This window comes from Mycteria americana, chromosome 4, assembly GCF_035582795.1.
Source record: "Mycteria americana isolate JAX WOST 10 ecotype Jacksonville Zoo and Gardens chromosome 4, USCA_MyAme_1.0, whole genome shotgun sequence".
Lineage (NCBI taxonomy): Eukaryota > Metazoa > Chordata > Aves > Ciconiiformes > Ciconiidae > Mycteria > Mycteria americana.
Window position 1 is genome coordinate 57328923 of NC_134368.1, and position 26673 is coordinate 57355595.

At 40.8% G+C, this 26673-nt stretch overlaps 1 protein-coding gene across 2 annotated transcripts in view; it reads left to right on the forward strand.

Annotated features, from left to right (window-relative positions):
- BANK1 (B cell scaffold protein with ankyrin repeats 1) overlaps window positions 1-26673 on the forward strand; it is a 161979-nt gene that overhangs the window by 110144 nt on the left and 25162 nt on the right. For both annotated transcript variants that reach the window (XM_075500634.1, XM_075500635.1), the window contains exons 9-10: window positions 23942-24038; window positions 25596-25892. In XM_075500634.1, coding sequence (XP_075356749.1) covers window positions 23942-24038; window positions 25596-25892 — 394 coding nt within the window. The remainder of the gene's footprint in view (window positions 1-23941; window positions 24039-25595; window positions 25893-26673) is intronic.

A 26673-nucleotide genomic window follows, 5' to 3' on the forward strand; every position in this document is an offset into this window, starting at 1 on the left:
AAATTCAGCTCCCGATGCTGTAGGAGTGACATCAAATTCCTACTGAAGACAGCGGAAGTATTGCTATTAACTTATTTGGTAGATGGGGGCAAAAGCAAGATCTTGCCATAGATCTTCATCAGTATGTCTCCCACAAGCAGCTTCCTGTCTTTGTTTCTTAAGTTATTCCATGCGCTTAGTTGGAGAAAAGAAGGTAGCGACTTGGTGAGGAATGCGTGTTGGGTGGTATATCTGCAAGGTAAACTGGCAGCATGTTAACGGCCAACACTGTTCTTACCACCCTGAGCTAGAACAAAAAGTTGAGGAATCCCAAACCAAAGCAAACCAGCATTTTGTATTGCAGTTGTGAAATCCATGGCTGGACACAGGGAGGAGTTTGAGAAACGTTTTGTCGCGGTCTGGAACCACTAACAACCTCTCCAAGAACACAGACTGAGACACGAGTCTAGCGCTAATCAGATCTCGTGTTGTAGACGGTTGTTGGCCTGCAGGAATCGAGGAAGGGAGAAAACTTTTGTCTCATTTTCTCTCAGTTTCTTGATTCTCCACTCATGGATGCTTAGGGAATCTAGAATAATTCAGCTGAGGCAGGGGGAATTAGTGTGGCTTACAACTAACAACTGGGAAATAAGAATCAGGCCTGTAACTGCACATTTTCACGAAAAAGGAGGTATGATCTGGGGAAATTTGAAAGATGCTGTGTAAGAAGGTCAAATTGTAATGGATTTGAGTTCTGATGGAAACAGCAGAACAAGTTCATACATCACCTAGCAGCACAGAGCGTTAGCATGTTGTAAGTGGATTTCTGTACTTTACTACAGCAAAATACAGCTGGCACAATTAGCTCCATGTAAAACAAAACCACATATTTTTAGCATGATCTCCAGGTTTGTCACATGCTATTAAAATATGGCTTTTATTTTTCAATTCTTGTGCAGCATGGGACTTCTCTTCAGTGCTGGGAACAGAGTCTGCATCAAGCTGTAAACCCCACTCTGAACATGGAGCTTGGTTTCTTTCTTGGCAGCCTCTGTTCCTGTATTGTTATAAAATCTACCAGGGAGAAGAGGGAGAGTATCTGCAGTGCCAGAAAGCAAAAATAACAGGTCATTTTAACTACAATGAACATGTATTTAAATAGAGGGATATTTTACAAAAAGTTGGCTATTGCCCCAGACAGATCATTTTTGAGTCTGAAACACAGAGGAGTAGTAACTAAGCAACAGATCGGCTGGTGGGACTTGGATCACCTAAGGAGGCTGATGGAAGAGTCCCCAGGTGAAGAGGATGGGGATTATAAAACAAAAGTGCTTGCAATAGGGAGGTTTGGAGAGGAGAAGAAAAGGAAACAGATTGCTCTAAAAAGGGGAAACTGGTTCCCTTTTCTCAAGAAAAGCTATGCATTGAACCTCTGACCTCGCCCCAAGGAGTGCTGAAATCTGGCAAGGAATTTGAAATGTAGTAGGGCATGTGAGCATCTGTTGTTTCACAGATGTCTGTATTTTTTAATGCTACTGCTTTAGGTAAAGAGTCTGGACTCCTTGAAAACTTTAGAGGCTGCATCAGCTTTAACTTGTCCCCTTATGCACAAGGTTGGAGCTCTTGACAACTTAATGCCTAAGGAATTATGGGGTCTCAGGAGCCAATACTGCTCCTATAGCCCTCGTACTGCAGTCCTGGGAAGGTTGTAGTAACCAGTGTCTACCCAGCAAGAGCACTGGAGAAAGGAACTGGAGTTTTTGCAAAGATCTAAGAAAATTTAAACCAAGCAGCCTAAGCATTATAGGGCACCAAAGCAGAGATGTGGCTATCCAGCAGGCAGGATGTAATCAAGGCCATATAGCACCTTGTGTAGATAGCTAAGGGCTCTAGCTTTCAGAAAAGGAGCAGAATTTGATTTTTTTTTTTTCTTTTTAAATACCACACATTTCAGCTTCAGCTTCTTTTTTATCATCTCAGAATACAAGAGGAGTAGAAAAAGCCATTTTATGTCTATATTTGCCAGAACCTTTTCCTACAGGTCTGCTATGATAAAAACACAGCAAGATGTTCTCTATACTGTGAGTCTGAGTACAAGGTAACATGCTTTTCTTCACCACTGTAGAAATTGTCCAGTGCTAATTGTTGGGTTTTGAAGAGGAAGTTTAAGTGGTGGTGTTTGTGGTTGGCAGGAGGTAAAAATGGCATCAGTGCTATGAGATCCACTGAAGCCAGTGCAAAAGTTTTTTGCTTCAGTGGGTGTTGGGTCATGGCTTGTACACTTCTCCTCTGTCTTGGTAGGAAGTTTCCTCCCTGCGTATATACCACTGTTCATTTTCTTGGTCGAGGAAGGTCAGCTGCTACCCTTCCTTTGCATGCATGGTATTGCTCGTCTGCATCAAATTTAGTCAGTATATCAGGATTTTGGTTATGGTTGGATTATGGTTCTTCTACTGCTTGCTTACTGGAGCTCCCAGAGGATCTTCTCATTTCTGTTGTTTCCAGTTCTTTCACAAGAGTCACCACAGTTATCTCCAGATACTCTCAATTTCTTTTTTCTTTTTGAACCCCACAAAAGAAACAAAAAAACTTGTCTTCAGGTGGGTCTGCGAAGTGTAAAAGACTGGAGATTGCTGTGCTGCTCCACTGATGTTTAACGAATCACTACATTTGCAAAGTACTGCTTGTAATGTAACAACTATTTACCTTCAGCCACAGATTTCATGAGTGGTTTCTTAAATATCACGCGTGTGTGTGTGTATATACGAAACCCTCTTTTCATATTAACTAACTTATTTGCTAAATTTGTTATGAGAGTTCTCTATTCTTCTGCCTGAAGAGGAGGCATAATATTCTGACTTTTCTGTTGAAAAGCACCATAGCTTGATTTAGTGTTATTTTGTCTGTCTTTATTGCTTTCTTTCTCTTTCTTTCTTGCTCTCCTTCTCTGTCTCTCTTTCATTTTGTCTCTTTTTGGTGGCTATATATAATTTTGTGGACACCTTTACTACTGTAAATAGAAGAGAATTGGACTGCTCGATTAATTTCTGCCTTGTAATTCAGTGAAAGCCTGTTTGCATATACACCCTACAAAGACTTGGGTGTGACTCGGGTCTTCCACAAGATGTGCTGATGTAGATGAACTTCTGTAATTATATTGCATTAATACATACTGTGTGTTATTTGGGGGTATGTCTGAAGATGCACAGTATTTTAGGCTGTGATATTCACGTGGGTTAATTTGACAGAAAACTACAATTAAAAGCATAAGGTATTTCAGAGATCGGCACCCTTGATAGATGCTTTGTGAAACAAAAGGTTTACACAAAGAATTTCTCTGACCAGTTTTTCTTTTCTGGCTATATAGGACATTGCCTGAAAATCTGCTGGGCTGGTGAAGGATCTTCTGGTACATTGATTAGATAAGAGACCTTCAAGGTATTAAACATGAGAGAAGAAATAGCTCATTCCCTAAAATTTCGCTCTGTTGGTCTTAACAGGTTTCTCCTAGTTACTTCCTTGCTTTTTAACTCAATGGGTGCGTAGTTTGGGCATGAGTTTTGGGATACGCAATCCTGCACTGAGAACTGTGAGGACAAATTCTGTGTTTAAGCTTCCCAAGCTGTTTGGAGGCACAAGAGCCTCTCCCCGAGCCCTTTCTGTGCCAGTACTTTGGGGTTCTGTAGAGCTCTAGTTTTCATGGGTTTCTATTTGCTTTTCTTATATTAACAAAAACAATTTGGATGTTGCACATTTTTGTCTAAACTGGGCATTTGCATCTTTAATATTGACAGTGTTTTATCATATAAGGCAATCAAAAAGTTAAACTGGTGAAAAATGGGAAATCTAAATGTCCTGACTGGTTAGACAGCCAAACATGTAGAGCAAAACAAAGTGAAATATAAAAATGTAAATGAAAGCTGTCCCTAAAGCTTGTAAATTGAGGACGCCATGGTTTCCAAAACTGTGCAGCTTGAACTGCACAGGAGAGAGGTGATTTTATTATTTTTTTCCTACTTTGTCTTCTCTTATGGGAAGGGAAAGTGATGCGAGGTGTGTGTCCCTTGGGCTATGGAGTCCAGCTCCATGATTTGCTTTCTGGCAGCATGTTGGGGGGTTATGAGTCTTGTACAGATCTTGGGAAGAAGATCCCAAGCAAGAGAATCTGCTTGTATTTCAGTTCTTTTTCCCTTCCTTCCAGATGTGCCAAACCACCATCATCATTAGTGAAACGGTTTTTAGTGAAGTGTCAAAATTTAACTTTTCTTATCCTTTTGCTGGAAAACGTAGGTACTGCTTGTATTCTTTTGGTATTTCCATTGCATCAGTCATACAAAGCACTTGTATGACTGCAGAATCCGCTGTGCTGAAGGGGAGGCAACCCATTTGAATTGATGGTAAAGAAATAATGAAATCAGCTGGGGTCTGCTCAGTACTCATAAGCTGGTTTTCATTTATAAAACCTGAGCTCATCTAAAGTATTATAAACATGAGTGCAATAGTCTGCAACCACCCTAAGGTATGAAGCATTAACAAGTAACCCATGGAACACTGAACTGCAGGCATGACCAAGTGTCAAAGCCATGTATCTTCTGTATTGATGATATCTGTTCCTGTGCGGTTTTTGCTGCTTGCTATTTCAGCATGAGTTAGCTAGAGCCTGGTGCTCCACAGTGTAGTAAGTCAGTGAATTCATGACTCAGGCCCCAAGGTCCTTGTTCATCTGTCAATCTCTAGCTCTCTCTTCTGTCAGTCTATCCTGTCTGTCTAGCTGCTGAAGTAGAGACAGGCTGGAAATTGAGGAAAAATTGCAAGTTTCATATTAATCTATCATGTGGCTGCCTATTTTTCAGGAATGCTTGGGTATTTTTAACCAGTTTGTTAAAACTAGATATTTGGTCTTGCATATCCCTCCTGCCCCTTAGGTGTGTTAATCTTTTGTTGTTGTTATTCTTGGATTCCTCAGCACTCAACAACAGTTCATCCAGTACTCATGGGGAAATGAACCTTTCAAGCATTTTAGGCAGGAATGGAAATACCAATATGAAATACACTTGGGTTATGCTAGTTTTCATATTCTTTAAACTGTAATTCCCCTGCAATAGCATTGTCTCTTCTTTATGGTCTCTGCCAAAGCTTTTGAATTTAAAAATATATTGAATTTTAAGGTTTCCTATTCACCAGTTCCTCCTCAGCCAGCAAAGCTGTATCTCTCAATGCTCCATAATTGCCTGCTGTGACAATAAATAACCTCTCTTCAGTATTAGAGACTATTTAAAAATAGTTTCCACCTTCCACAATACATCCGATTTCTAAACTTCCTCAGCATCATATGCTGGTGTGTGAAGTTACACGTACCGTGAATTTGTTCAGTGAAATGTGAGTATCAAGGATTTGCCCATCACAGGAACTGTGTGTCAGAGTTTATACGCATTATTCGATTTCCATAAAAGGGAATTTACACTGTAACAGAGAAACAAAAAGACAAGGCAGGACACTCAGCAGTCCATTGAAAAACAGTAGCAGAACGCTGTGGGCAACAGGTTATACGGTGCCATCTCTATCTCGCTTTTTTTATTCCTGCCTGCCGGGGTAACCACATTTAATAGGAGGTCAGCTGTGACGAGTGACCTCGAAGTCATAGTTGGTAGCAGTAGTCCATTTGTTTGGAACTCTTTTTTCCTCCACAGACCCGTTTTTATAGGTGCATTTTATAGACCTTTAGATTCAGACATTCTTCCTACACTGCTACACACATTTAGACAAAAAAACAGGCTTTAGAGTTTCATGTAAAGTAGTATAGTCCCTTGGAGGTTGACATACATTTTACTACACGTGAAGATCTGCCACAAGAGTGTTATCCTGCATGCACGTGTTGCAGCAAAGCGTGTGCAACGTGGCTGGCAGAGGCCCCAGGGAAAGAATACAATGGGTCTCCTTTTGTAACTGCCTGCTGCCGTTCTTCCCGTCTGCTGCTGAGGTCCTTCCAGCTCCTGAGCTCTTGTAAAGTTACCCAGTCTTTACCCTCAACAGCTACTTTCTGTGTGGTGCTGGGCGGAGAGGAGAAGGAAGGGAACGAGTTAGTTAAAAATTGCTATATGTCCTGTTAGGGAAAAACAAAAACTCTCTTAAAAAACTAAAGTGAAAAGGTAGAATCCAATTGCTTAGTAACTCCAATATCTCTGCTTGCTTATATTGCTTTTCTGTTATATAGTGTTGTATTATTGATGATAGTGGCTACAAGGTGTCTGAGAGAGAGATGGGAGCAGGAAAAAAACAATCCACTAATGTATCACATCCCAGGTTCATTAGCATCTTGTTTTACTCTAATGCAGCAGGTATATCTACCAAATGCAAAACTTGGCCCGCTGCTCTAAATTATGAAGTTGAATAACTAAGCTTCTGGATCCTGACTGTGAATTAGAAAAACATAAGCAACAGCAAAGGTAATTGCGGTAGGCTAACACTACTGGTATTAAATAAGAACGTGATGCTGTAGGAAGCCACACGCTGTCAGATGTAAGTTGCTTTCCTCTTTTTCTCTCTTGCTTTATAGGCTCTTTCTGCCTTGGCTTTTATTTTGTTCTTTGTTCCTTCTTTCTGGTCTTGAGAACTGAAAGTCCTCACTGAAAAGGTAGTACTTGAGATCCATATTCATATCAAGTTCTAATCTAGTAGCAGCTGCCTTTAAAATGGCTGTCAAATACATTTTTAGTGAGCTGTGCTTGCTAAGCGTTTTCTAATACTGATGTCATTAACATAAAAGAAGGCTGATTACTCAAGTTTGATTGGTTCACCCCCTTAAATTGAGAAGAAAAAATATTACAGACTTTTTCACAGAAATCACATAGATCGGTATCTTAAAGTTATAATTTACCTTTACGTCTCTCTTGCCCTCCTGAAGCAGAAGTAGGCCTCAACACGTCATACGATCAGAAGGAATTTTTGTGACTTTTAGCAGGTACCCGGTTACTTCCTGCAAGCACCAACTAATTGTATTTCAGTCATCAGTCAGGGAATGTATTTCTTTCAGATTTATGCAAAACGCTCATATTTGTTTAACCTTTCTTCAGCTGTGACAGGTTTTATGATATATAGCATACAATTCAGTGCATTATGCTGTTCAACCCTTATTTGTCCGTACAAAATTCTGAGGGGACGCAGTGCCGCCGGTAACGTATATTTAGATGCTTATTGGGTTTATATGGAAAGCAGTTGCAGTTGATGGCAAGCTGTGGTAAAGGTGGAACAAGTGCAACACCATAGATCAAGAAGGATGGTCGCGTCTAGAGGCAGAGACCACATACCACAGCAGGTTTCACAACAGGTCACCGAGAGTCAAAGTATGTATGGCCATTGGTACAAATCATATAGATCTACCCTCGGAAAGATTATCAAAGCACAGGTGACTGCTCACCGTTGGTTTGTTGCTGTTCATAGAACAAACAAAGCTAAGAGGACTAGATATTTTCCTTAAGATGTGGGAGCACGTCAGAGAGAAATACCTTATAAAATTAGGACAAATAAACCTTTATTTCTTTCAGTAGTGTGGTGGCTTCAGCTGGGATAGAGTTAATTTTCTTCACAGTAGCTAGTATGGGGCTGTGTTTTGGATTTGTGCTGGAAACAGTGCTGGTAACCCAGGGCTGTTTTCGTTCCTGCTGAGCAGGGCTCACCCAGAGCCAAGGCCTTTTCTGCTCCTCACCCCACCCCACCAGCGAGGAGGCTGGGGGTGCACAAGAAGCTGGGAGGGGACACGGCTGGGACAGCTGACCCCAGCTGACCAAAGGGCTGTTCCACACCATATGGTGTCATGCTCAGCATATAAAGCTGGGGAAGAAGAAGGAAGGGGGGGACATTTGGAGTGATGGCATTTGTCTTCCCAAGTACCCGTTACGCGTGATGGAGCCCTGCTTTCCTGGAGATGGCTGAGCACCTGCCTGCCCATGGGAAGGAGTGAACGAATTCCTTGTTTTGCTTTGCTTGCGTGCGTGGCTTTTGCTTTCCCTATTAAACTGCCTTTATCTCAACCCACGAGTTGTCTCACTTTTACCCTTCCCATTCTCTCCCCCATCCCGCCGGGGGGGAGTGAGCGAGCGGCTGGGTGGGGCTTAGTTGCCGGCTGGGGCTAAACCACGACAAGTAGCATCTTCTGTGAACTCACATTCCATGTTGTATAATTTTTTGCTCAAACATTAGGAGTTTCTCTCCACAGAAATATTCAAGTGAAACACAATCTTACTTTACATTACATAACAGATCATTGAAAAGGATTTTGTTTTGCTGAGTTGCAAGTACCTTGGTTTGACTTTTTAAAAAGTAGCTTGGTCTTGTTTTTCTCTATCGCCACCTTCTCTCCTTTGTTTGGGGGTCTGGATTGTCAGAGGGCTTGTAGAAGCCATGAAGATGAACTTCATATTGTTTGCATGCTGTATGTGAAATGGACCCAAATTAAACTGGATTTTTTGTCTCTTTTAGCTGTTTTCTGTACATGCAGGATGTATTTCTGAGACAATGGATTACAGTTTGAAAGTAGTAAATACATAGCCATCAAATAAAACTGGCTGGCACCGAAATCTGTGAAAGCAACAAAGCACCTTAAAGGGAAATGATTTGTCTGAAGACAGTAGTGTAGAGATCACTGATCAAATGCTTAGATTGTCTTTTTGGGAGAGAGAGAAGAGCTTTCACTTAAATTGATGTCCAAAGGTCTCAAAGTAGTTTGCAGCCTGTTACCACGTCCTGAAACTTGCTTACAGAATGAAAAAAATATCATCTCCATTTTACAAAAAGAGGAGATGAAGTCTCTAGCAGAGCCTGTCTTCTGATTTGCCTTCTATTGTTTTGACTACAGTATCATCATCCTTCAGTTAATACATGACGATGTACCTGAACTAAAACAATAATGCGGAATGGCCAGGGTACTAGCAACAATTTTATAATAGTTGAATCTGAAAGCCAATACATGCACCAAGTTTGGATCCATTCAGAGTTAAGCAAAAATAAGAGAAGGACCTTGGTTGGCCTTTGAAAACTAAATTCTGCAGAGGCTAATTATTTATCTGATTGACTAGGGGTGTAATTTACATGATACATGTCTCAAAGAGAAAATTGTGTTTTACCTTTTTTCCTGCTTTTGTTTCTCATAAAGTGCCTAATTTTACCACATGCTGTACCAATGTTTCCCCCACAGAAGAAATGTTTCACTAGATAATTTTTGCTGGTGTGTATATGCACAGCCTGAGAACAGTAGCTTTTTAATTGACACAGTTGAGTGCAGTACAGATAATAACTGCTATTTCAACTGCTGTTCTCATTCTTTATCTTAGCTATTGTTTAAGAATGTAAAGATGATTTTAAGAACCTGAATATAAAAACCTGTATCTGAAACCTCTGACTATTGATAGCACACGTATGTAGAACATATTCTAGAAATACCGTGGCATTTCACAGATTTAGGCACTTTAACCCACTCCCCTTTAGTTCAATATAAAAAAAATGTTGGCTAGACAGAGCAAAACTCCCGCTGGTTTGTGTGAAAGAAGAAAAATTTCTGGGCATGCAGCAGGATCGGGGGAAAGAGCTGAATCTCATAGGTCACCAGAGAGCTTAGAAATTTCTGTTACTTGAGTGCAAATGGCAAACAATACTGTGACTATCAGCATCTAAGACGTAGTTCTTCTGGTGCAAAATACAGTGTCTGCTTAACACGTTAGAGTAGCACTGTGCAGTGTATACGTAGAAGACAGGGCAGAAAATGAGGAATAATTTATTGATGCTGGAGAGCTGGAGCCCACTGATAAATCATAAATGTTCTGCCAGAAGCATATATGCAACTTCTTTGACTCCAGCCCATGACATACTCTTAAGTAATCTGGAGCACAGGGCTTTGAAACACACCATACTGAAAGACTGCATGTTCTTTTCCTCAGCCAGACCACGTTTGTCCTTGTTACACTGGAAAGGGATTGAAAGACTCATGGGCTGTAGGCACGGTTGATGCATTTACTCAATGCCTTCTGCATCTTCTTCCCTTCCTTCCAGGTAGAGTCACTGATTATTTCAGTGGCCCAAAGCCTTGCTAAATGCCAGTTATTTACTCTTCTTTTTTAAGCATAAGCTGTTCAGTTGTGCTAATCTTGAGTTTTCCACAAGTGTTGCTGTTCCACTAGCTGGTTACCCTTTCAGGTGCATTTCTTATCTACCCGTTATTTAGCTGCTGTGCCCCTGCAGTATTTGAAACATCTCACACCCCTAGATGATATTATGGTAATCTAAAACATAATTATGCTTTACAAAGCCAAAATTCTTACCTGTTCATATTATTGCTGTCTAAGAGAATCAAAGAGCTCTTCAGAGCCAATGAGCTTTTTCTTGCTTTGGATAAAAAAACGTTTTAATACGTGCCATCTAGGAGAAAAAAAAGCAGAAATAAATAGGTATGAGATCTAAAATTCTGTCTTACTCCTTATCTGTCAGTCGGGCACTGCAGATGCTCTCTTTCTCTTAAGCTGAGGAACCCCTATAGTAGGTATAGCATTTTTGTTCCATTACAGGGTGAGTTTTGGAGATGCTAGGGGTCTAGATGAAGCTATGCCAGAGCAGTTTTGAGCTGGACAGCAGCTTCTTGGGAACTGTCATGAACTGATGGGAGGAAGCATTCACTGCATAATGGCTGATGCTGAAGTTGGCATAGCCTGAAAAGCTTTAGAAATTAATATTATGCCACACATGTCCCTTTTTACAGGGTTATACTTATCTAATGTGGTGAGCTGACCATAGCTAGCAGCTAAGCACCCACACAACTGCTCAGTCGCCCCCTCTGCCCCGCCCCCAGTGGGATGAGAGAGAGAATAGGAAGAGCAAAAGCAAGAAAACCCGTGGGTCGAGATAAATACAGTTTAGTATGCGAAGGAAAGAGGAGGAAAAAACAAGTGAAGCAAAGGAAATCGTTCGCCACCTCCCACAGGCAGACCGATGCCCAACCAGTCTCCAAACAGCCACCTTGGAAGCCAAAAATCCCACCACCTTCTTCCTCCACCCGTTTTTATTGCTGAGCGTGACGTTATACGGCATGGAATACCCATTGGGCTGTGTCCCCTCCCAACTTCTTGCCCACCTCAGCCTATTCGCTGGGAGAAGGACAGAGGAGGAAAAACAAAAGGCCTTGAGGCTGTGAAGCACTCTTCAGTAGTAACCAAAACATGGGCGTGTTATCAACACTGTTTTAGTGACAAATCCACAACACAGCACCATAGCGGCTGCTATGAAGGAGGTTAACTCCATCCTAGCCAGACCCAGTATGTCTATGTTTGTAAATCCTGTTCGGGTTCCCACAGGGAATCCTTATGGAAAAGGTTCTTCATCTCACAGCATACACAAACCCTAGATGTTACTTAATCAATCTTCCACCTCCTCTCTCTGCTACCAGTTGGTCTGCTAAGGGAGCAGTAATTTAGTAACTACACTGAAAGTTCAAACAGTGTAATTGTCATCAAGTGAAAGAGAAGCTCTCTGGAGAATGGTTATCATTTTGCCCAGAAAAAAAATTAAGAAAAGCAAGAAAAATTCTTATCCTGCTAGATTGAAAAATTAACCTGTTGGCGAGATGGGAGTGCTTTTGTGGAGTTTGCAGTGATTACACAGCCTGTCAAACAGCAGTGGATATTTTGTTCAGCAGAATCACTACTCTACAAGATTTGAAAGTCTTTCAAAAAGTCGTGTGGGTGTGTGAAAAGTGAAGTAACAAGAATTGTCGTTAAAGGAGAAATGAGCTAAAATGAGTCTGAGGAGGAATTTTATTTTTGAATGCTCAGAAGAAAAATCCCTTGCTATTCAGTAGTTAGATTAGAGAACAGCAGAAATGCTTGGAAGAGAGAAAGCGAGCACAAGCTCTTCAAATGGAGACTGCAGTGATTTGATTTAAAAAAAAAAAACAAAAAACAACTATATACCAGTAAATTAAGTTCTGTGATTAGAAGTCCCTTTTTCTTTCTCCTGCAGTAATGTTTTTCTCTTGGATCTGTAGTCATGAAGGCTGTATAATAATAAATGGATATTTAAAACACAGAGGTATATGGTTATTGACACACCAAGAGTTTACTTAATTTGTTTTTTTGTTTATTGTTTGTTTCTCAGTGGTGGTAAATTTGTACAAAGGGAGGGGTTTTTTCCAGAAATTCTGTTAAAAGCAGGAGTTAAAAAAAAGTTGCAGAAAGTTTACTGTGATTTGATAGACAGGCATACAAAGTAAGTGTGAAGTTACACAGAATAACGATGCAAATAGGGATCAGTTCAGGGATGCTAGCTGGCTGATACGCAGTGCAGTAAATCTGCTTGTAATGAAGTTAAAGGCTGACATGCAGATGAAATGGTTTAGTAAGAGAGCCCAGAAGGAAATTACTTAAGATTACAATAGATTATTTCAAACAAAGCAATTCTTTTTGGTCTTATTAAAATATCTGAGCCCAAAGGTGGGTATTCGTTGATGTTTTAATTTGTTTAGTTTCTTAATATACTGCAAATCATCTGTTTCAGTCATACATTTACTCCAGACTGATCCCAAAATCATTAGATTTTGGCAGTGGAGTGTTTCATGTCTCATTTCTTTTATTCTATGTAATCATCTATCTTTGGTAGTTGTGTGCATTTATATACTTTCAGCACATTGACATGAGAATTCTAACACTTCGTTATCTTTTAGTATTGCAGAAAATATGGTAGCTGTTGGGACTTCTGGCAAACTATATGCAGAAGGAATTTTACAAATTATTGTGAATGTCACAATATTATTTTTACTGTCATTCTGTGTCCTTGGTCGGTTTTCTACCTAATTTAGTATGTGTTTGTTTTGTTCTAATTTGTTAGGATTAGTTTAATCAGAACATAAGTATGCTTGTCCATTAGATCATGCGGTACTCATGATCTGAACTAATATGAACAAAGCAGAAACTGGCCAGTTAAACTGAAATCCATACAGGCAAATAAAGCAATTATACACACCTATGACCCAAAAAGAGAAATCTGTGCTCTGGGACAGATGTTGCTGCAGTTGTACACAACGGGAACGTGCCTTTGAAAGAAAATCACGTGTACTGCTGAGGTAGAATCAGAGAATGGTTTGGGTCAGCCCCCCTGCCATGGGCAGGGACATCTTCCACTAGATCATGTTGCTCAAAGCCCTGTCCAACCTGACCTTGAATACTTCCAGGTGTTAGGAGTTAAAGGCACAAGGAATGCATGTTAAAGGCATAATGAGGGTAGGGGTCATATACTTCAGAAGCAACAACACTGCTGTGTTTATTATGTCCAGACACCTGATAAAAAGCCACATGGTGTAAGCAGCTGCATGAGAAACTAGAAAGGCATGAGGGTTTGCAATACATTATGATTGCTTGCTACTCTGAGAAGTCATTTTGAGTAATGGAGCAATCATTGCCTTTTGTTCATAGAATGAGCAGCTTTATTCAAAAATACAGTTACTGATCTTAAATACCCGTTCTTTTTGCAGTCTGACTTGCGTGGTTTGACAGGTTTGGGTCAGTTGCTTCTCGCTCAGCTGGCTAGTGGATGTTAATGGCACTGTGGATGCTGTCATCCTGTATTGATATCATAAGGCCTCAAGAAGGCATGGAAAACTGAAAGGAAATCATGGAAAACATAGCACTGAACAGCATCTGTGAGAAAAATCCCAGGAACTTTTTATTCCCTTGCACTTTTCCTGTAAACGAGTAGAGCAGAGAACAGTCTTCTGACTCCTTTCTGGGCGTTGGATGTGCCGATCTTTCTGGCTCAGCAATGCTGCACGTGCAGCTCCTGGGCACAGCCTGCGATGTGCGCGAGTCAAAGATGTGGCGTAGAGCTGAGGCACTGGGGCACGCACGCTCCCTCGTCCGTGGTGGAGTGGAGAAGAAGGTAGCTGAGGGCACACCTCGTACGGCAGCACGGCGTACATCAGGGATGGCTCAGCCGCGCTCTTTGAGAAGGCAGAGTGCATTGCACATCACACAGCTTGCTCTGACAGATGGGGAGCAAGCAGGAGAAGGCAGCAGTTTTGGCCGGCAGGATAATATATGCTGTTCTTGGCTTTCTCTAAGACAAGTCTTGCTTAGGTCAGGGAGGCCAAGTTCAAGTGTTTCAAGGGCTGGATCCAGCCCCCGAGCTACTCAGCCCACACTGCTTTAAACTTCTCTGTGTTTCAGCATTTCAAGGCAGAACATATGCAGCAAAACTTCTCTCCACCCCCTTTCTTCCCACCTGCCCAGCTTTAAAACCAGGTTAGATTCCCAAGTGGTTTTTGTCTTTGATTATAACAGTGTATTGAACGTTTCACTGTGCTCATGCTTTAGAGAAATCTGTGTTTTCTTTTTTTTTCTTTTTTTTTTTTTTTGCAAGCATGAGTTATCAAGCAAGGTAGTAGGGTAGTAAAAGTGCTTAACATTAATAAAGCTAATGAACAGCAATGTTGGATCTGTCCTCATGCATGCAATCAATTTTATGAAGCTGGCTTCTTCAGTCATTTCTCCAGGTGCTCATACAGGGCCCTGGGAAAAATGAGTAATAAATACTTAAACACTTCCAATACTTTGATGAATATTTTACATTGTAGAATATGTGAATATTAGTAACACTAATGCAGACTTGAGAGTTAGAAAAATTTTTATAACCAGAATGGCTGGTCACTAGGCTGTAGCTCAGGCATACGGGTGGAACTGAATGAAAAAGTGTTTGCTAAATTGTCTGCTTGCATTTCATGAAGTACTGAGAGTGCAAATGGAAAATGTTTCCTAGAGTATATCTAGTTCTCACCTTTGCATTCTGGAAAGCTCTGGCAGGCCCAGTGACAAAGGGCATGGTATAGGCTAGACCGTAGCAAGGGTGAGACAAAAGGAGTGATAACTGCGAAGATGGATGCCAAACGGCAGTATATTTGAGGTCCCTTCTGCTTCGGTTGCTGCATTTAGGGTCTAAGCAGACAGTGCTGGCAGGTCTGAGGAGTGGTGCAAGCAAGTCACCTGGGCCGGAAAAAAAAGTCCAATTACTGTGTTTCAGTCCAGTTTCTCTGAAAGCAAGAACAAACACTTTAGAAAGCAAGTCTGGTATGCCTATGACAGGGAAATGGAGGAAACATCCAGCTAGGGAAAACAATTTCTTCTGTCTGAGATGACTTACCCGATTTCCATCCTGTTTTCCTCTGTGCTTAAGTTCACTCCCAGTGAGAGGACGCTATAGCTACGGTTGTGGTCTGTTAAGCCATGTAAGTTTCCCACCTCGGTAATCCCTGCCTGGTGAGGTCTGCATCCATGCCCTCTGGTTAATAAAGCCTTCAGAGCACAGGAGAGGGCTCCTTCCCCTGGGAGGCACCCAGCACCCTGCTTGGGCTAGAGGACGGAGCTTTTGGTTTTGCCAGCACAGCTCGCCTCCCATGGAAATAAATAACCTGCCAAGTATGCTGCTTGAGATCTAGTAACAGAGGAAAGCAGTGTTTTATTGTTGCTGCTGCCTTGTGGGAGCAGATGGCATAGAGTAGGCCAGCTCTTACAGGTAGGCCAGAAGGACAGCCCTTTCTTTTGGGGAGGGCTCCCCATACTCATCCCAACATCACTTCTTACAGGAAGACAGCCTTGTCTTCATTGTCACCAAAGTGGGGAGGCCTGTCCATGAGAAACTACCCTGAAGTACTGCATAAAGTTAGCCTTAAAATCATTATTCTGGTAGGACTTAAACAGTTGGAATCTAGTCCTACTTTTGCAGAATTTAAGTCCTTTCTAAATGAAATGTGGATGTGTCACCCATCCAAAAACAGCTAACATTAAAATGCAGACAAAGTTGGCTGTGTAGAAGGTACTTGGAAGCCGTGTAGGGGTAAGAAATATATTATGTTGATGCTTTAATGCTAGGTAAGGAAGAGAGCTGAGTTTCCAAATGAGCATGTTAGGGTCAAAACTGACAAATGATTCAGTAATGAAACATGAACTGATGGAATCATTTGAAAAAATATGTTTCTGCTCCTGAGATCAGAAATAGGGCATAGAATGTGAAGTGTGGCAGTATTTTGAATGGTATTTAATCTGTTTCTATATCTTTACAGCATACATAAAAGTAGATTTTGTGGGAAGACCAGCTCAGTTTTTTCTATTAGTGTGTTTTTTTTTTTTTTTTATCAGAGGCAAGCCTGGGTTTCAGTTATGCAGTTTATGAAGAGATCAATAAGGTTTCCGTTAGGTCAAGAAGTCACATGGAAAAGGGCATGAAATTACTGAAAAGTTATGTCACTTAGGAAAAACAGGTTCGTAGTTATATTTTTAAATTATCTGGAAGAGACTTTCCACTTTGCATTAGGGAGGGTGTAGAAACCGGGGTTGTTTGTTTGTTTGTTTGTTTGGGGGGGTTGGGATTGTTGGGTTTTTTTATGTTGACCTTTTTTAGAAGAATCCAGCATACTTTTTTAGAAGGAAGCCAGCATATCTTCTTTTGGTGTTGATGCCATTGCTTTGAATTGAATAGATGAAAAAATTCCCCCTCTATTGGAGTAGAGAACTTCTCATGATCATATTAGGGCCTGTTGTTCTCAAAAATACATTGAGGCTTAGGTTGCTTATGCTATCTCCCTTTTCTAGAATCTTAAATGCTGATCAGTAGTGATTTGTATTGTTGTCTGCAAACTGGGAAGGCAGAAGTTTCTTTACAATTTCATTTGGAGGGGATTTTTAGCCTAAAGAAATAATAAGGAAGAGAAAAGTAGGCCAGCGCTCAAAAAACTTAGGTACTTGTATAAAAATCCGAAAAATATAGAACTTAAGATAAGGATACAGTTCTCTTATGCTACCAAACTTGCAATTAATTTGTGTAACAGATAGCTGATGGAATAATTTACGTAATCTGTATGAAAGAGTATAGCTTGTTCAGGAAACACAGTCAAGGGAAACGGGAAAAAAAGCTGTGTTTGTGTACCAGCGATGCGTAGGCTTGCTCCGAGGTCCAGATCACCAGCATCTGCCTGGAAAGGAATACAGCAGCAGACATTATCCAGCAAGTTTTTAAATGCATTGATAAGGTTTTGACGTTTAAGGTGAAGGAAATAGCTAGAGGACTCTTTTCGTTGTAAACAAAGAGAAAGTCATTGAGGATGTCCAGACGGGGTAACGTTGGTGACAGCGATCTAAGATATGTTATTATATACAGTTCCTATGATGGGCATGAGAAATAACAACATAATAGCAGTAGATTTCAAAAAAAGCATTTCTAAGTGCAAACTTAGCTCACTGTGGAGGAAAGATTGAAAGTGTAGTAAGAGAACAACCCCAAATAGGAGAATGAAGTCCATAGGAAGTAGAAACTATATCAGGTTACTAAGGTCAAAGACAGAAGTGTAGCACAGGCACTTAAGGACATTATAAGAAAGACGAAGACACCAAATGAAATACAGCTAACAAGAGAAATCAGAAGTAATAAGAAATGTTTTTATAAGGCTAGTTTTCAGCGATTCATTGCCAAAAAGGAAAGGCTTATTGATTAGTGTTGTCCTGGTTCCTGTACTATTCAGTAACCTATTAGCAATTTGGATAATAGAAAGATTTTTCAAATTCCTTCCAACTCCACAATCCAGTGTAGTGATTTATGGGTGGGCATACTCTTATCCAGTTACATGACGTTTGAAATGTTCCCACTTCACATCTACTTCCAGGTTTTCAAAGCTGCTGATTTTACTTTTAAGAAAGGACTGTATGCCGTATTGCGGTCTGCACTGAAGAGAAAAAAGAAAGAAAAGACACTGAAAGTATAAGTGCAAATAAGTCCGTGTCCACCTGGTTTTCTTTTATAATGATATTTAGAGAAAATAGTGGTTGTTTCTTTAGGATGCACTGACCCCAAAGACACAGGCATCCATGTACCTGCATAGTTGGTATCAGATCATTTTAAAAGCGCCGCTGTACTTGCATCTGGGCTCTACGTGCCCTCGCAGCCTGTCTGGCAAGCCCATATAGACTGTGATAGCTTCAAGCAGCATTTGGCAACTTGTTTCTCAGAGTCCCAGGAGAATCAGGGCTCCAAATCGGCAGAGGGAGAGGGCAGCTGTGGAGTCCTTCAGACTGGTGCATCTCAAGGAAGCCACACGGTAGAAACTGTTTCTCTTCTGGTGCTCTACACAGGTTCAACTCCAGGTGATCGGCAATGTTACCTTGTTGCTTAATAGTCAGAAGAAGATGCCTAAAGCTGTGCCTGTAGGACAGCCGTACCAAGGTTGTCCTCTGATCTGAAATGCTGAGCTACAGGATAGTGGGAGACAGATGAATGAGCAAGGCTCCTCTTGGCAGAGCTGCAGGCTTTGAATGTTGGGAGTGGGATAAGAAGGAATGTTGTGGTGAAGTGTTATAAACAAATCAAGCAACCAGATCTGTCTCAGCTCTGAAAGAACGGGCCTTAGTGTGCGTCCTGGTTTCGGCTGGGATGGAGTTAGTTTTCTTCCTAGTAGCTGGTATAGTGCTGTGTTTGGGATTTAGGATGAGAATAATGTTGATAACACACCGGTGTTTTAGTTGTAGCTAAGTAGTGCTTACACTAAATCAAGGACTTTTCAGCTTCCCATGCCCTGCCAGCAAGAAGCTGGGAAGGGGGCACAGCCAGGACAGCTGACCCCAACTGGCCAAAGGGCTATTCCATACCATATGGCGTCATGCCCAGTATATAAACTGGGGGGAGTTGGCTGGGGGGTGGCAACCGCTGCTCAGGGACTGGCTGGGCATCGGTCGGTGGGTGGTGAGCAATTGCATTGTGCATCACTTGTTTTGTATATTATTATTATTATTATTATTATTATTATTATTATTATCCCTTCCTTTTCTGTCCTATTAAACTGTCTTTATCTCAACCCACAAATTTTACTTTTTTTTTTCCCTGATTCTCTCCCCCATCCCACTGCGGGGCGGGGCGAGCGGGTGAACGGCTGTGTGGTGTTTAGCTGCCTGCCAGGTTAAACCACAACAGTGTGACTGGATAATATTTTTAAGATGTCTGATAGCAAGTCTGAATGCTATCCAAAAGGCAGCTGGAAATGCCCTAGGGTCCAGAAGAAGATCAGATGGTCTTTGTCCTAAACTAAATTAAAGGCAGCACCTTCAGTTTAATCTAGTGTTTGAAGTCTTGCTTCTCCCAGAAAAAGGCTTAATGAAGAAAACTGGTTGGCAGATGGACTGACTGAGGTGTGAAAATTGAATTAGAATTAAGATTAGAATTAAAATTTATATGTGGCCTGCGGTAATCCTATAAATTATGGGCTTTGCGAGACTGCCTGCAGGGAGCTGCCTTTTTTGTGCTCTCCTACTCGATATACTGGCTACAGGAAAGATAATTTATACTGAAAAGGAGAAGGGGATCACCTAGCTCAGCCAGTAATGCACTGACTTTCATGAAATAAAATCCTGTCTCAAGGAAGGAACACTTGATATTCTTCAGGCATCTTTTACACAGGATGCAAAAGCATAATTTTATCCCGAAGCAGAGGATATCTGAGCAGAATGCTGTGAAGTATATCCTGGTAGGCCTGGTAGAGTCTGACTTACATGTAGGGAAGAAAATAGTCTAAGTTCCAGTGTTTAATGGAAAGATTCACTGCAGAGCCCCACAGAATACACATTTCATTCAGCGTTGTAAGTGGTTCTGCAGTAATGTGCCTCTTTCAGATTTAAGGAGTTTGCCAAGGCGGCATGTGAGCTAGTGGGTACAAGGACACTGAACACTGGACAGCACAGAGCTGCGACTTGAGAAGACAAAGTCTGCACGAAACTGGAGGGTAATCAACAGAAGGGATGACAGATCTGTCGAGACAGAGGCACAAAACTGTTGAGTCCATCTCAGCATTTTAATGCTGTACTTGATATTTAAGTCTAAACAAGCAACTCTCTGTTAGTCCATACAACAATTTAAATCTTCCACTGCACTTCTACGAGCTACCCTATATCACATCAGGGAGCTAACTTCCATGGAATAATAGTTCTTTTTTAATTCAGCCCTAACTAAAGAGAATGTCTTGTCAAAAGGATCAATGAGAACTTTACAAGCAATTGTAAGGATTTTCTCCAGCAGTTTTCCTAATTGCTGCAATCCAGAAAAACTGAGGACGTAGGAGAAAGCACGAATTCCCAAATTACAGCACAGACATGGAAGCCTCTGTTACATACATTTAATTTTTTTTTTTTTTTAAGAAATACCTGTACAATAAGATGAAATAGAGATGTGAGTCTGAATTTAGACTCACAAGGGATGTAATTATTCAGTGTAAAAAAAGAGAGATAGATATATATATATGTACACACAAAGTTGAATTTCAACTTATTAAGGGCCAATTTTCTGGAAGAAAAGGACAACTAATAGGGAGACAATTGGAAAACAATGGAATCAAGCACATAATAATCACATGAATTAATGTATTACTACCCTAAGCATTGTCCCAGGCCCAATTTAAGCACGAAAATCTGATTTTGAAAGCTGTTGAGCAATGTACCATAAGGAGTTCTGTGTTACTTTGTTTCTAGGAATATAAGGTATGGATATATTTTTTTTATATATCCATTTAGATCTTATCATAAAGGCTAATGCAACCTGTGATTGATATATTTACCTGTGAGTTACTGTTTATAAATGAAGTGCTGATGTCCAGGTGCTTCTCACTCTTGCCATAACTTGATACAATATCACTGTTGGGTTAGATTCCTCTGAATTCTTTAATGTTTCACTCCTCACTGTACAAGAAGGTACAATGTACCTAACTTCAATGGTGTGGGCCCTTGCTGGGGGGAGGATTCCCTCTCAGTACATACTCACTGGAGAGAAATATTTTTAAGGGGTAAGAAAATCCTTTGTATAAGAAGGAGGAGATCTTTAGAAAACATGCCTTGAAAAGGATGGCTTTTCAGAAGAGCATTGCAAAAAATGCTGGCAAGATGGTTATAATAATTCTACTAATGGCATTCCTGAGTAAATAACTGAGGTGTAAATCAATTCAGGCTTTGTATAAGAGGGACGGCTTTGAAGCTATTCAAAAACTTGGCCTTTTTGAAAGTCTTTAGTTTGACATGAGGCTTAATCAAGACAGTTAAAATACATAACTGAAAGAAAATTAAGTATCTACCTTTTGATGTTGAGAGGTGGCATTTAATCTTAGGACTTGAAACATCATCAGTCTCTCAGAGGGCTTTCAATTCATTCCAACATTCCTGTTGCATCTTGAAGTAAGGAAATTTTATTGCTAACTCGCAAACTAGAATTTCAAACCTTCAGAGCCCTTTTCAGTAGTCTGTTGTGAGCAGTTCTGTGCTTACAACAACTTTTTTATACCTTTTTTTGTAATACTGGTTTCCAATTAAGCTAGTTCTTCCTTTGGAAGGTGGCTTGACATCTATAAGAAATATCAGCGTAAATCAAAGAGCCATTTTCAGCCAGGCAGACTCAAAAGACTTCAGAGTTCAGGTCTGTGTGCCTATTGTACACCACACCCTAAATTCTACTGTAGAAACATCATGCTGGCTATGCTATTACATTCAAATTATGTGACCCAGCCCATATAAAAGACACTCCAAACCTAAAAGTAATGGGCATTCATTCCTGGCATCATGGCAAGGTTTGCAAGCTGAGCCATGGCATTATTCTGATTTAGCTACGTTGCTTTGCATTCTTAAATAAGGACACTCTCCACTGCCTTTGGAGATGCTGCACCATTTTCAGCTGCGTGGTGTCATCATGCCCAGTGTCACAGGAGGCTTTTATCAATAATGTTTGCATTATACAGAATCTTTTCCTAGTGTAAACTTATTTAGTTAAAGACTGTTTCCATCTATTCAGCTTTTCTGTCTCCCAGGTCCAGGATACTTTTGGGAAGTGTAGTCAGGGGCTAAACTTCTGAACTCCATCCTGAATTCCCTAAGATTCAGCATTGCCCGTGGAGCCACTATAAGCTAGCAGGGCGGGCTGACCTTCAATCTTCTGAAACATTGAGGTTTCAAAGATGCATATTAATCATATCTATTCTATTGTTTTCCTGTGAGTCACCAGGTTTCCTTCAGCTGAGAAATATCTATGCCGAAGAAGAAAATCAGAAAGTGCCATTTGTTTCCTCCACTTACCCTTTTGACCTCATTCTACCAACTATATATCCATGCGTACTTCATGTTTGCAAAGATAAAAGTGTGAACACCTTGAAAGAATTTCTCTGGTGTGGTACTCCACTGTAATAGCGGGAGAGCTTAATACATCTAGAGCTCTGCTTGCTTGATTTCTTCTGCACACGTCCTCTGTTCACAGGAGAAATACAGAACTTATCAGAAGACCTTTTTTCCCCAACTGTACGGTTACATTTAGCACATGCAGGCCCAAATCTTTTGAAAATAAATATTCTGAAAAGCTCTAACTTCAGGGCTTTTAAAAGGTATCCTGTTTCTGTGAAGTATAGAGGAACCAGATAAATGATGGGGAAGTTCAAGCAAAACAGAGGACTCACTCACTGATATGCACATTATATGGGGATAGAAGACACAGATTAATACTTTATTGCTGGAGGCAGGTATAGCTTTGTGGAAATCCAGGCGTATTCTTAAAGCAGCAAAGCAAAGCGGGCCAGGGAGGCACCTGATGCACGATCTGATGGCTGCACTGTCTTAAGACTGGTATTCATGCGATGCCTGTGTACAAGAGCGGCAGGGAAGAAGGCATTCTCAGTTCCCCAGAAAAACCCCCTAGTTCTCCAAATTTTTTCCCCTTTCACACAGTGAGAACTCTGTCCCCGAGACAGTGGCTGTGAATGCCAGGAGGCAGCAGGATACTAGGAACAAACTTCTTGAGAGTCTGGCACGAGCTCATAGGAATCAGTTTCTGCGCCATGCAGAAGGGTATAACCACTCATCAGTTCTTCCTCGTGACTTCACTGTCCACTAATCTGCTTGTAATTAATCTTGCAGACTGGGTGATATATAGACCATGCTCTTTCCCTACCTACTTTGGAGCCGGTGTATTCAAAGCCCCAGAGTTAACATTTTGTGATTGAAAATTCCTGAATAATTATTGAGGGCTCCATTGTGCCTGTGCAGGATAGTCTCATATTACACTTACCTGGGAATCAAGGTCCTGCTGGGTTCCTTAAAAAAACTGTCACCTTTTGAAATTCCAGTTGTTTCTGAAAATCAGCAATTAACAAGTGTGTGTTGTACATTTTAAGACAACAGAACTGTCTGTAGTTGTGTTACTCAGCTTGTGTAGCTGTAACTACTTGTGTAGCTGCTAAGTTTGCTCTTAACAGCTATGGGTGAGCAGAAGTTTCTACCTCTTCTCCTTGAAGAAATACATTGATAACTTTTCGAGAACCGCTTGCTCTGATCCTCCTAATTTTGAATAGCACTGTGTGAACGTAACAGCTTTCTAGAGGAACAAGAAACAATGCTTTGCCACATTTGGGCACTGAGGTAGAACTGCTAACATGCTTTGCAGTCCCGTTTCTGGTTTTTCAGTGCACACGCGGCTTTTGGTACCAACCACTAGGATACGGAAACTGTAATGAGCTCTCCAGAGGCTTCTTGCACTCAGTGCACCCTTGAGCTATTCACTAACGTCCTATAGGGTTTCTGTTTTTCTGTTACTGATCTTTCTCATTACCTATGAGTGCTTCACAGCTGGGAGCAGAGTTGGGAACTGTCTGGACAGCCCAGCACAGTGCTAGGAAAAGATCAATTAGCTTCAATCCTTGCTGTGCTAACTTGGATATCGCTTCATGGCAGAACCTTGTGTCCTTTATACGTAGCCAGATATAGGCATTCCTTTTGCCTATAGTACGTATACCACTACAAAGTTGCAAATGCATGATGCTTCTGTCTCCGCTTTCCCCTTAGTAGAATGTTGAATATTATATTGATAGCAAAGTGTGAAGGTAGGAGATGATGACACCAAAACAAATGTTCTTTATTTTTCTTTCTAGATTAATACAGCAGATGATTTCACCAATTGCGAAGAGGAAGCAGAAGACGATGACACTTACGTGCTTATGTTAGGCTCAGAAACTCAACCAGCCATGAGTAAGTCATGTTGTTAGACAGCTTTATCAGTAACAAAGCATGTGCTGTATTAAGCGAGTGGGATTATGGCCAATCAGAGGGGGAAATTATTTTAATACTTTCAATTTCCACATGTTACTGCAAATTCCAGGGAGGGCACGTGTCCTAGGAGAAGGGGGAAGCCAGGTGAGAGATTCAGTCACGATAACAAAGTCATCGCTCAGTAAGGCAGACCTCAGTGCAACCACCCTCCTGATAAATTCTGGAGATTTGTGATCTCTGCTCTGAATCTAGAAAACAGCTGAATTCTCCAAGTTCTCAGAGAACAGCCTTCATATAAGGGGATGCACTGCCTACAGTTGCAGCCAACTCCTGTGTGGAGGCACAGATAGTAGACATTTTGCAGCTTGATGTTCGTACATCTAAGCATAGGTTGATGACAAGCTTGTTGACAATCTGTGTGGTCATATGCATTCCCCTTGAAAACTGCAAACGAAGTTGCTCGTTTGCATTTACTGATGCCATATATTTTGCATATGTTTTACAGTATCATGGATCTATAAAGCTAAACTTTATCCTGTTTCTATCTTATCTGTTTGTTGACAGTTTTATCTTTTCAACTGTCTCATATTCTTTATGAAAAGGATGTTTCTTATTTGCTAAGTTCAAACCGGTTGCTTTAGCACATCTAGGTAGATGATAGACACTGTGAAAATGTGAGCTAGAAACACGGTTAGCCCTGATATACATTTTCAGTGTCCCTGTCATGCTGTATATGGGAACACCTCAGGGTGGACACATGAAAGAACATGGATTGTAACAGCTGGCCATGTTAGCCACCTAAATGCCCTAACCTCCCATTTGAATCAGTGGTGAAAGAAAGGCGTCACCAAAGGATAACTCAGAATGGAAACCCACCTCAAGGGCTCAGTATTACCTGCTATGCATTGACTGTAAGTCTGCTGACAGACTTGTATAGTTTACTCTGTTATGTTGCTGAGGTTGACTACCCAAATCTTGAAGCGGTACATAGTGATTAAAACGTACGCTTTCACAACCCTCCACTACATTCTTGTTCTGTGGTCCATGGGCTGCTAAAGACAGAAGAGCTCCATTTCCACAGGAGTACAGCCATGTCTCCCAGGGGCAATGTTTATTTTTTTTTTAGAGAGATTTACATAAGCACCCAAACCCCATTGTACAAAAACAAGTTACACAGCTGTGTGAGCTACGGCTTTATTTTACTAAGTGTTGCACTGTGCTGCACTGAAAGTCAAGTAATACAAATTACGGAGGCATGGTAAGTGTGTGTGATTTCATTCTGACAGCAACTCTAGAAAAGTTTAACATTGCGTGCACGAAGATGGTAGGTATCAGAGTAGCAAGGTACAATAAAAACTTCCACTGTTGATTTGGTAAATATTTAAAAAGCTGTTCACTGACAGTGTGTATTTGACAGCTTTCCTACTGTATCAGTTCGTAAAAGTTTTATTAGCCATTGTGTTGCTTCTGTGGGAATCCTTGAAACAGGAAATGTTTCCAGATGGCAAATTTTAAATGAAATAATTCATTTTTCAGCATTAAAAGCCAAGCAGAACCCAGGAGATCAGTATGGAGTTGGATCAAGATGCCAACGAGAAGCTGAGGTGGATGAGGAAAAGAAAGATGATGTAGAAGACAGCAGAGAGGAGACAGAACATGAAGGTCAAGAAGAGGAAGATTTGTACAGCTTTCATAACTATGCTGACAATTTGTATGCCAGCATACCTGATAATCTCCAAGAGAACAGAAGAGACTGCTTTTTCTGTAAGAGGCCACCTCCTCCTCCCCCTCGAAATCTGCCTGGCATCCTAAGACAGGACAATTTATCACAAGGTATGATCTTGGGAGGAAAATAACCCCAGATCCAAACATCTGCAAGTGCAGACTAGGTGCTGCTGTAGAGATTATGTATGATCACTTCTTCTAACAGCAGTGGCTAGGCAGTATGGCCCTAATTCTGCAAAGCAAGCATGTGCGTATGAACTTTGCAGCATCAAGATATTCATGACCAGGTATGTCAGCTAATACTGTGGTCTGGGCTGCTGCGCTCAGGTTTCAGATTTGCCTCACTCTGCCCATCTCGGAGAGCTGCCAAATAATACGTGATGCATTGGATTTACAAGAGAGGCTTGAAAGAAAAGATTGAGCTTGTATTTTTGTCAAGTTGACTTAAGTATTTACCATTTTAAAATATTAAATACTATCTTGATTTAATACAGCTTGGAATTTCACAGGTAGAATTAATAGAAAGTGACTGTGCAGAGAGAAGTAACATAGTATTTTATTACATTTTAGCCAATATTGTGGTTAGAAATAAAAAGCTATATTGTGTTGCAGATTGAAAAGAGGGGGAGAAATTCTGACCTTTAACGTAATGCTTTGCCTTTTTTTTTTTGCCCTTTTTTTTAATACTCCTGCCCCAGAGTAAAAATCTAAAATTTAGTGTTGTAGTTTGATTCAAGTGATGAGAAGTCCAAAATACTATTTGCATCTATTTCAGAAGGGATGATTATAATTGTTTCTCATTGGGAAAAATAAGTATGCAAAAGAATTCAAGCTTAAATACCAGTCTTAAATAGCCACATAGGGGGAAAAAAAAAATTCTTATTTGTAT